Raw genomic sequence first — 11763 nt, forward strand, 5'->3', positions numbered from 1 at the left:
TGCCTTGTATGTGTTGCTTCGCATTGTGGATGGTTTTGGTTGTTTCCGGTTATAAATGTTATAATGGAAATTAGAACTAAAATCAATAAGAAAGAGTTGCACATGAACTTAGGTGAACTCATGTTTTAAAAGGGTTTTAAAATTGATTGAGATAAACCTAAGTTTCTGGTTCTAATGAGATTAGATACCTATGTTTAATCTTTTGAATCAGTTTAATATGATTAAATTGATTTCTATGAAAGATTAAATTTGTATTAAATCTATCTATAAGGGATATTTTGTCTAAGGCGGGTTCTGTCTAGACTAGGGTATTTAAGCTGATGGAAACAGAATACTCCTACCTGGGAACCTACCTGAAAACGTGAATTGGATAGATTTGCCACAAGCATGCAATAGTTAATCAAAGACTTCGTTAAAGAGTTTACTTTCTAAAGTAAGAGTTACTTTTGGGTAAACCTAAAAAGTCACCTAGTTAAAATCGTTAGTCATGTTTTTTTCTAAGTAAACTAAACCCTAGGTTATCAAATACTCAGTGGGAGGAAAAGATGTATATGATATGTCAATTCCATTCACGTTTCTCCCTGAATTTCACGCCGTAAGATTCATGCTTGACCTTGTGGTTCCTTGGGAGCATCCCCCTTCGGATGGTGTTTGCATGAGTCAATATCTAGGTGGACGAAGAGAGTGTTTTATAGTAAGTGGGTGAAAAATGTGTGTCAACATGTCCTGCGGTCTCCTTCATTGGTTTGCACCGTGAGATCTTCTTGCACGGCCTCGTGGCGCCCTGGGAGCATCCCCCTTCGGATGTTTTTTGTGTTGTTGGTCAATATCAAGGTGAACTCCAAAAATGGATAGGGTCGCTTTAGTTTTTGCTCCAATTAGATTTTTTTCCCTTCAGATTGGCTGTTTGGAACAGAACTCTAAGATCTAAAATGAAAGGTCACACTTACGGAAAATTGTTAAGCAAGTTAATGATTTATTGACCAAATCAATGGTGGCTTGTTGTTATAAGAACAAGAATTGTTCTGGTATTAATGACTGGTTGAGAGTGTCTCAATTCAGAGGAGGGATAAATTAACTACCTTTCGATGGCTTTTATCCTAAACCACTGAAGCGTCATTGTGAAACTAGATGTCACACAAGGTTCATTTAAGTTTTGCTAAACCTGATTGGATGTTGTTTTTCAAAAGAGTATTTGCTAAATTCTAATGTAGACCAACGTGTTTGTGTTTTTCAACAACATGAATGATTTTTCGTTAGTTGCCTCTTTTAATTTGATCGATTACATACATTGGAAATAGTCTCTTAAAACATATTTCGTGGTAAATCACCTCGAGTTTGTCATGGCCGAGGAGTGTCCTCAAGTATCGACCCTTAATGCACTTTGAAATGTTCGTAATGCATGTGAGGTATGGATGAAGGCTAACTTGTTAGCTCGACTTCACATTTTGGCTAGCATACCCGATGCATTGGTCAAAAGGGTTGAGAACATGATCATTGTACATCAGATCATGGACTCGTTGCAAAAATTGTTTGAACATCAATTCTCACTTTTTGAGCACAAAGGGATGGATGACAAAGAAACCAATAGTATCAGTTCCAAAGATAATCTCCAGCCTTTCTTGAATGTCAAGGGAGTACAAGAGAAAACAATTATTGTTGACTCTGAAAAGTTCATCAAAGAGAATTGTTCTCTGACATGGAACTTGGAGCTTATTTAGGTTCTGATACTGATCCCACTACTCTTCAGAAGAGGAAGAAGTCTAAAGATAGTAAATGTGATTTATTTGTCTTGGAGACGTATTTGGTAGAGAATGATGATTCTGCCTGTATACTTGATTTATCTGCTAATAATCACGTAAGTTCTTCCTACCAAGGATTTAGTTCCTGAAAAAAATTAGAAGATGGAGAGATGACTCTTCGAGTCGGTACTGGTGAAGTTGTTTCAGCTGTTGCTGTAGGCAGGCTGAAGTTATTTTTGGACAAGAAATGTTATCTGTTATTGGATAATGTATTTGTAGTTCCTCATATCAAGAGGAACTTAATCCCGATTTCTTGTCTGATCGAACAAGGTTATACCGTCTCATGTTCTGATAGTAAAATGTTTATTTTCAATGGTATGGAGATTGGTTTTGGTTCAACGGAAAATAACTTAGATGTACTAAGGCTGTTAGTCATAAAAGCTTTGTTTAATACTGAAATATTCTGAACGGCGACAACTGCAAAAAGATCAAATGTTTCTTCTAAGGAACACATCCATCTATGGCATCTAAGGTTAGGTCACATCAACCTCAATAGGATTGAAAAGTTGGTGAAATGTGGACTTTTAAAGAGTTTAGAAGAAAACTCTTTGCTGGTATGTGAATCATGCCTTAAAGACAAGATGACCAAATGACCTTTTATTGAAAAAGGTTATAGAGTTAAGAAAACCTTAGAGCTTATACATTCAGACCTCTATGGTTTGATGAGTGTTTGAGCTCGAGGTGGGTATGAATATTTCACCTCTTTCATAGATGATTATCCAAGATACGGGTATCTATACCTAATACAACGTAAGTCTGAAGCTTTTGAAAAGTTTAAGGAGTATAAGGTTGAAGTTGAAAACTTGTTAGATAAGAAGATAAAAATACTACGGTCTGATCGTGGTAGAGAGTATATGGACCTTAAATTTCAGAACTATATGATAGAATATGGAATTACGTCCCAACTCTCGGCCCCAGGTACACCTCAGTACATCTCAGAGAGTGAGTGCAAGTGTCGAATTATCAAAAGTAGCAAGAATCAATTGTTGAGGGTCACCACATGTAGAGTTGTTAGGGTGATTTCACCACATTATATATATATATATATATATATATATATATATATATATATATATATAATATATATATATATACACACACACACACACACTCAGTTTAAAAAAAATGGTGGTTTTTTCATGTATAACTCTAAAAGAGGCCCATCCATATGAAAATCCCTAAAATGATATTTTTAATTATGGAAAAAAATATTTTTATATTCTTTAAGTTTTGGATTTAGTTTTTATATGGTCAATAAGTTTCAAGATCTACACTTTTAACATCAATTTTTTAACCAAATAATATCTTTGTATTTGGTGTTAGTGTCTATTAATTAATTTCAATAATTGCGAAGTAGAATTTATAAATTAATTTCAATAGAAATTAAAAATAGTGAAATTAAATTATAATTATCTCAAATATTTCAAAATTAATTAACTTATAATAACATTAAGGCTAAATTATAAAAAATGCCATAAAACTTTGTACTTTGTGTAAAAAATACACTTAAACTTTAAAAAATAGTTCAAAAGTATCCCTACGATTAGTTTTGGATGGAAACTGTTAAAGTTTTGTTTCAGAAATATCCCAAAACGTTCAAAAGTTTAAAAAATAACCTTAAACTTAAAACAAAAGTTAAAAAATTATCACTTAGAATCTGAACAAAGTTTGTTAATACGTCATTGCAAAAATAAGTCTAATTTTTTAAAATAAAATTTTAAAAATGCTCATACCGTTAGTATGATGATCAAATTTTTTGATTTTTTTTTTAGTTAGAAAAAAAACCAATTTAAAAATAAATTATATAGATATCATCACTTTTTCCATATAGATACTCTAATTATTCTCGTATTTTTTAAAATCTTAATTTCTTACAACAATTTTCCTAGCAACCAAAATAAAAACTAAAGTTTTGAGTTAAAACATAAAATCTCACAAAATTTCGAAATCAAAATTATCTCCCATTGAAACATACCAAATGATAAATTAAATAAAAACAAATTATTTGATCATTAACATAATTGCTATCATACAACTTGGTCAAACATTTAACTTCTAAAATCTCTGAGTGCTTTCACTATTTTTTTCCCCTTCTTATTATAGTCAATTTACCTTAAATAAAGTGTACAATTTTATTTATTTATTATTTATAAATAAACGATAACCATAAATACGATAGATTTATAATTATAAGTAAACACGATTAAATGCGTTTTATTTATTACCATTTAGTAAATGTAACCTTAGGATTTGTGATATCAATACATAAACATAATACTACTTTTCAATGTTTTTAAAAGATGTATCCAATTCTTGTTATTCAACCTCTTATTTTAGGGCATCAATGCCATTTTCCCCGTCTTCACCTAAAACCCTTCAAAATCCATTCCTAGAAAACCAGTAAGAATCACTCTCTGCGATTCACAAACTCGAACCGAACACCATGAATTCCTTCGCCAACACCGCTAATTTCGACAACCTTTTGCTTCAAACTCTCATGGAGAGGCTCCATATTCGGCCCTCAAACAACAACCACAACAATCCCCTTCTCTCCCAATCCCTCGAAGAACTTCTCTTCGATGCTGCCAATCTCTCCGACGATGACAACGATGAAAACAAAACCCAGCTCGCTAAAGAGGAATCGAAGCTCGAGAAAGAGATTATTCGCGTCATTCTCGCCGGAAATACCGATTCTCTAAAACCCAATTCCGGCCAGGCCGTCACCATCGGCGAGCACCACATATGCGTGGCGTTTCACGAGGAGAAGGATTCAGATTTTCGAGTTTGGGAATGGCACGGCCATGTCATGTTGTTTGATGAAGAAGATGGATACTCGCCGGAGTATATATATGGGAATTACTTTGAGAGGCTTCGGGGGAAGGTCAACCGTGAGTTGAATAAACGGAAGGAGGAAGAAGAGGAGGAGGACGAGGAGGAAGAAGAAGATGATGAAAAAGAGGAGAAGGTGGGCAAATTGGGTCTTCGGGAGCTGATTGATGGCGGTGATTCGACTGCCGCTCGGATTCTTCATCGTAATGTCAGCGCCAGTTCTCAAAGGTTCGGCAATTAGTTTACTGTCACTTTTCATGAAATTCTTTAGAATAAATCAGTTCTTGTGAATTTGGAGGGAACAGGAAGCTTATCAATGAGAAGCCGTCTTTAAAAGCAGTGTCTAAAACAAAATCAGAGGGTTGATTTCTGGAAACGTTTTCCAAACAAATCTTGCTTTTCCATAGTTCGGATGAAGATTTCAGAAACTGAGAATTAAAACATGGGGGCTTCGATGGAGTTTTGATTCTTGAAATGGCCACTTAGTTTTTATTCTCATAATGCATTGATATATACTTTTGCCCTATATTGTGTGATATTAGCTTGCGTATGTCATAGATTTAATCTGCCCTTCGCAAAGTTCATGGAGTAAACCATTCCTCTCTCAAGTCCTGTAGTTCTTGTATATTCTTCAATGAAGTTTCGAAATAGCCCCTTAGTTTTTATTCTAACATGCCATTGATATATGCGTTTTCCTGATTTTGGCTAGTGTATGTCATAGCCCTTCGTAAAATTCGTGGAGTAAAACATTTCTCTCTTAAGTCTTGTAGTTGTTGGATGTTTAGACATGGGTTCACCAGTCTGTCACTAAACAGAACTATTTTCATTGCTTAGGTAAAGGATTTAATGGATGTTGTTTAGACATGGAAAGGTCTAGGCAGATCATATATATGTAGTTTGATGATGTTTGGGAGGTGGCAAGGTTCAATGACTCCTTTGTGGGCATCGTTCACTAGGTCTTTATGTAACTGTGACATTTGTTTGATTTTGTTGGACTCGAGTCACTTTTGTAGTTCCTTGGGCTCTCCTTTCTCCCCCCCTTCTTTTATGCACTTGTACATTCTTTCATTTCTCTCAAGCTCAGTTACTTACTAAAAATATCCGGGTTGTTTGCATAGAAATTTATGGTTATCATCATTGTTAAAGGTTCATATGCGGTGGTAGATGGAACTATGGAAGTAAACATGTCGACTAGTAATATTGAAACCTTTGTAGTAAAAGACTAAAGGGAGTTTATCTAAAGGCTAAAATGATAGTTTGACAGAGGAGTTGTTATTATTGAGTAGAAATTGGCATAGTAAAAGCTCATCCACATGAATCCTCCAATTACGATTTCCTTTGTGTCCCATTGTAATTATCTACCACAGATGAATTAGCTCCATTAGAACACCCATATATTTGGGAAACGAGATATCTGTAGATCTCCTAGAAATGACATGAATCCTAGACAGGTTGTCGCTGCCTCTCAATATGGTGCACTTTTGAAATCGATTTTGTAATTTTAAGTACTTCCAATACCATGAATAAAAAACAAGCAGAAAGAGTCATAGTTTATTAGGAAGTGAGAAATTTAGAAGAGCCATAAATTTACTTACATACTGCAACATGTTTTGAACGAAGCAACGATTGCAAGAGAGCTTTCCAGTTTCCACTTTATTTCCACAATCTTATTGCAGGATATGGCTGATGAAGTAGATGCTCCTCCTAGAAGCATAAGTTGGGGACATGGTTTAGTTTCTAGGAAATTTATGGTCACCCTGAATGTAAGGCCAAAGAAAGCCTCTTTGGTGTACTTGCTTATAATTGTTTCTTATGTGCTTTGAGAGTCCATATGTGAAGGTTATATTGTTGCTTGATTGTGCTAGAAACTTGGAGTTCTTTTTTGGGTTTTCCCCCTCTTTTGGCTTCAGTTTGAAGGAAGATTCAATTCACTTTCGGGCTTGGACTCATGCTATTACCATTATTGCTAGATCAATTCACTTTCCCTCTGTTTAAACTATATCGAGACAGGGTCAAATTCACATCTGCAAAAACTTTGACTCACTTCCTCTGTCATGATGATCAGTTTGCTGTTCTAACTTGATGCCCGTAGACTTATTCTATTTCATTATACATTTTACCATCGACAGGTTTTAGTCAGCCGAGTTGCAGTCTTTCGATCAGTACAAGAGGTTTGTTTCAACCAGTATAAGAAGTTTGGATACCAAACGATGCTGCTATGGATTATCGTCTTACAAATTTCACCTGTGTGTTTCTGCAGTTAGGACACACAACTTCCTGTGTATTGAAAGTAAAGTGAAGGAGATGAATACATAGATTCGTTAACTTTCAATCTGTTTGATGAGTTTATTCTCCATCATTTTGAATAAACATTTGCTCTTTGCTCTTTTCAGTTCATTTTGTTGTAAAGATTATTTGCCTGCTGATTAATTTTTTGCGTTTTACAGATCTCATCTGCCAATGATTCTGCAATTTCATCCTTTTTGTCTATGAGAAACTCACATATTTGCTTAAACATCTGTATTTTTCTGGAAGGCTATAAATGTTACGGTATTTTTAACTCTTGAAAAGTAGTATACAATCTATTAAACAACTTTCCTTTTTCAAAACCATTAAAGTATTATCATATCATTTACTTTTGAAGTATTATGAGTAAAAGTGCTCTTAAAACTTCTAATTCTTTTTTTTTTTTTTTTTAAATTGTTGGTCGTACAAGATGATGGAAATTGACTATATAAAGTATATTTTCTTTTGTTGGTTCAACGATATCCAATAATTGGGAGATTCAAACTTTTGACTTATTAGTTGAGTTGTATGCTTAAATTAGTTGAACAATGGCCACATTGTTCCTAGGTGAAATGTGATCTCATTTGATTACGTTCATGTCACCACATGAGAATCACAAAATTTGTCACATTTTGTTATGATTACTATTTGATCCAATGGTAATGTCTAGTAAATGTGACAACTTCATAATTCTAAGTAAATTTGATAAAAAATAATTTAATTATGTTTGCGATTGTGATTCATTATGATTGATCTATCAATGAAATCTTATTTCGATTACACCAATTTTCATTATTTGATTGGTAAATGTGACATATATTCAAGTTGACGACTACAAGAAGCGTATAAACAAAATTATTCAAAGCCTGAACTCAAACTAAGATTTCTTTTTCTTAATTCTTAAAATATCATTGTGGGTTCTGTATTTTGAAGTATGTTCAATGTTAGATTAGTTGTTTTCAATAAATCTTAAATTTAGTTATTCAAGTTAATTTTTATCAAAATTAGTTAAAAAATAATAATAATAATAATAATAATAATAATAATAATATTTATATGTAAGGAAATACAATAAATAAATATATTTTCAAAATTTATAGTAAAATTGTTCCTATATAAAAAGAAAAATTTATAACAAATCAACCATTAGGAGTGGAGATTAAATTTAAGATTTATTTAGAGTGTAGTATTTTGTGTTTTCTTTTTTTAAATTTAAAAAGAATATAATTTCTATAATTTTATCTAAATAAAATTTGAACCATTTACCATTGAAATAGATGTCGAGTCCGTCGGAAGTTCGGAAAGAGTAGTAAACTCAGTACGTAATCTCAACCGCAACTCATTTAAATAGAATCCGACGGTGATTACGGCGCCACGTCAACGATCTGCGTGAAGTTCAGCTAGCCAATAAGAAACCGCTTCATTCTTCTATATAAACTCTCTTCTGCCCAATTTCTTAAAATCGTTCAATCCCCTCAATTCGTGCATTTCGTCTTCAACCCGCGAGAGCTCTCTCACCTTCTTTATTCCTGTAATTCTTCCGTGCTTAACAATGGCGCCAACGAAAGCCGAAAAGAAGCCCGCTGAGAAGAAGCCAGCCGAGAAAGCCCCTTCCTCGGCGGAGAAGAAGCCAAAGGCCGAGAAGAAGATCGCCAAAGACGGTGGCGACAAGAAGAAGAAGAAGATCAAGAAGAGCACCGAGACTTACAAGATCTATATCTTCAAGGTTTTGAAGCAGGTTCATCCTGACATTGGAATCTCCAGCAAGGCAATGGGGATTATGAACAGTTTCATTAACGATATTTTTGAGAAACTTGCTCAAGAGGCTTCGAAATTGGCGAGATATAACAAGAAACCTACTATCACCTCACGGGAGATCCAGACCGCTGTTCGATTGGTGTTGCCTGGTGAATTAGCGAAGCACGCCGTATCTGAAGGAACTAAGGCGGTAACCAAATTTACAAGCTCTTAAATTCCGGAGTCGGTGAATTTTGGAATTAGGTTACGTTTTGGGCAATTTGTTGTGTAGATGCTGCTTTCTATCAGGTCATAGGTGTATCGAACTAATAGTTTTAATAAATAACAAGTTATTTCTTCGGTAGATTTTTATCTCTTTTCTTACGCAAATGCTGATGAAGGTTTTTTTTTTTTTTTTTTTTTTTTTTAAATTTCGCTTTTAATGAATTTCCGACGTGAAGAACTAGGGTTTCTGCAGATCTGATCGGAGTTCTGTTTTGGATTCTCTTATTTTGTCGATTCGATTATTTAATAGTGCCTATGCATCGACATGATCTTCGAGTAAATGTGAAATTTCTTGATCAGAGATTGATTTACGGATCGAACTTGCTCCATTAACCAGTATTCATGAGAATTGACGTCATTCAGAATCACCATTGATTATGATTGCATTTTACATGTAGCAGGATTCTGTCAGGTGTGACGAAAGAGAGCGATTTGTTTCTTGAGAGAATCGAGGAGGTTAGGGTTTTGGTTTTTTGTAACTCTTGATTCTCGTTATGGGAAGATGATGATAAGAAAAAAAATAATGGGTCTAGTTTCTAATTATAACATTCAGTCTTTTAGGTTTTGATTGGTTTCAAGGAAAATTTTATAAAATAACTCAAAAAGCAAAAAACTTTCTTTTTTTTTTTTTTTTTCCTTTTTTTCTTTTAAAAAAACTTTGTTCTCACATGTGAAAGGTTATTTTTCTACCCTTGCTTTAAATGCTTATCTCCTACTCTTCTCCATTATTTGATCTTTGATTTGCAAATTTAATTCAACCATTTATTCTCAAAAGCTATTGGATCTTAACTGAATTTCATTTTCAACTCTTTAGTTTCACTCGTATACCATTTGCTTCTCTATTACATTTTTCTGAAGATCATTCTCCACTTACATCATTAGGTACATGTTGTGTACTTGTGCATAACATAGCATAATGCGATCTTATACAATAGTATAGATGATCATATATTACATGATATACACAATTGTGTATCATAACCTACACGTATACACATTTTTTGTTACCTAATTTCAATGTTTGATCGAGATTAGATATGATAAATTGTGACAAGTCCTTTAATCGATGATGAAGACCTTAGTTTTTTTGGAAAGAAGTGATGCATCTTGGATGCCTTTGTTTGTATTAGTCACACTCCATGATATTTCATGGAAACATACACCGAAAATATTAACCATCAAAGGAATCTAACCATGCCAACTAGTCAAGATTCTGACATTCAGACTACATCTAGACATAACTCGTCTTCACTAGATGAGGACATCCAATCATGTAACTTGGGAGATGAAGATAGAAATGAAACTTAGATGGGACATCCAAACGAGATGGACCTCACAGACTCATATTGAATATGGATATTTATTCTTCCTTTAATCCCACGGATGGTGATGCCCTCAGATCCAATGTTCCTTCCCTGGTTAGATTTTCTTTTTCAAGTATGATTTATCTATTAAATTGTTAATGCTTGCGATAAGAAAAGATTTTGACTACTGTGCAAAGAAGTCGACAGAGAGCTTGTTAACCATGCAGTGTTTAGTAGAGGAATGTAAATGGCGTGTCTAGGAAGTGATTCCTTTAAGGTGACAAAGTACCCAAGCATACATACCTGCGCACTTGAAATAAGGAGTGGTAATTATCGACAGGACACTTAATCACGTCCAAATACGATCAAGTCGGTCGATCATATCGCCCAATAGGTATAATTGAAGATGTCCGGAGAGATTATGGAGTGAATATAAGCGATGGATGAGCTTGTCGCGCAAGAGAATATGCATCGGTATATGTACAAAGGTCACTAGAAGGATTATATGCCTTTGTTAAGGTATTCAGTGAAGCACTTAAACTTGTCAATCCAAGTATTTTTTTAGGGTGAAATAGAAGATGACATATATTTTAAATATGTCTTCATGGCATTAGGATCCTACACTAGGGGATCCTTTAACTGCATTTGTCCCGCCATTGTGGTTGATGGGATCCACTTGCATGAGAAATACAAAGGTATGTTGTTAATAGCAATGTGCATCAACGATAACATCTACCCAATTGCATTTAGTATTATGGACGATGAGAATGATGCTGCTTGGACATGGTTAATGACTAATTTAAAGGCGTCAATAAGAGAATTTCTAAATTTGTCATTATATCTGACCGTCATATCTCAATTGGAAAAACGGTCGCATCTGTATTTTTTGAGGCATTTTGCTATGCACAACCGAAATAACTTGATGACCCAATTAAAAAATGAAGATATAATCCTACATTTTTATCTTGCGACAAAAGCATATAGGATGTCCGATTTTGAAATTTATTAGGCCAAGCTCCAACAATATCCTAGTGTGACGAGATATCTCAAAGAAATTGGGGTACAACGGTGGACAAGAGTTTATCAAGTCCACTGTAAGGTATGACAAGATGACTACAAATATAGTAGAATGCTTTAATGTAGTGCTAAAGGATGCTCAAGAACTGCTCATCACAAAGCGGTTGTGGAGCACATATGTGAGTGGTTATAGGATTGGTTCTATATTAGCCGCACAGACGCAATTGCATACACAAACATAGTTTATGATTATGCATTTGATATTCCGAAGCTTGAGGAATTGAAATCTAGAACGTACCATGTTTCCCCGATTGACATGCATGTAATTAATGTAGATGATGGACATTTGAATGGGTTGGTGGATCTTCGTGCACGTACTTGTAGTTGCATGGAATTCAACTGTTTAGAGATTCTTGTTCACATGCACTTGTTGCGGCTGCATTGCAGCACATAAATGCCAAAACTCTGTGTAAAGTGGTTTATTGTTGAATGTGTCATTGCTG

General features: G+C 34.3%; 2 protein-coding genes across 4 annotated transcripts; both read left to right on the forward strand.

Moving 5' to 3' along the window:
• The first annotated feature begins 4106 nt into the window (after positions 1-4106).
• On the forward strand, positions 4107-7084 carry LOC120091436 (AT-rich interactive domain-containing protein 4B). Of its 3 annotated transcripts, XM_039049462.1 has the most exons (3): positions 4109-4859; positions 6761-6802; positions 6892-7084. In XM_039049462.1, exons 1-2 carry the CDS (start codon positions 4246-4248, stop codon positions 6765-6767), a joined length of 621 nt encoding a protein of 206 aa, XP_038905390.1. In that variant the 5' UTR covers positions 4109-4245; the 3' UTR covers positions 6768-6802; positions 6892-7084. The 3 variants fall into 3 exon arrangements, with proteins under 3 accessions (XP_038905388.1, XP_038905390.1, XP_038905389.1); XM_039049460.1 differs by lacking the exons at positions 6761-6802; positions 6892-7084 and adding an exon at positions 6308-6751 and having other exon boundaries at positions 4107-4859; XM_039049461.1 differs by having other exon boundaries at positions 4111-4859; positions 6761-7082.
• A 1286-nt stretch (positions 7085-8370) lies between these two features.
• Positions 8371-9018, forward strand: LOC120090089 (probable histone H2B.3). The gene has a single exon (XM_039047578.1). The coding sequence runs from the start codon at positions 8470-8472 to the stop codon at positions 8887-8889; it is 420 nt and encodes a 139-aa protein (XP_038903506.1). The 5' UTR covers positions 8371-8469; the 3' UTR covers positions 8890-9018.
• The last annotated feature ends 2745 nt before the right edge of the window (positions 9019-11763 follow it).

Source organism: Benincasa hispida, chromosome 11 (genome assembly GCF_009727055.1).
Source record: "Benincasa hispida cultivar B227 chromosome 11, ASM972705v1, whole genome shotgun sequence".
Lineage (NCBI taxonomy): Eukaryota > Viridiplantae > Streptophyta > Magnoliopsida > Cucurbitales > Cucurbitaceae > Benincasa > Benincasa hispida.

Coding starts and splice junctions, on each gene's coding strand:
- LOC120091436 (XM_039049460.1), top strand. CDS start 4,246: ATGAATTCCTTCGCCAACACCGCTAATTTCGACAACCTTTTGCTTCAA.
- LOC120090089 (XM_039047578.1), top strand. CDS start 8,470: ATGGCGCCAACGAAAGCCGAAAAGAAGCCCGCTGAGAAGAAGCCAGCC.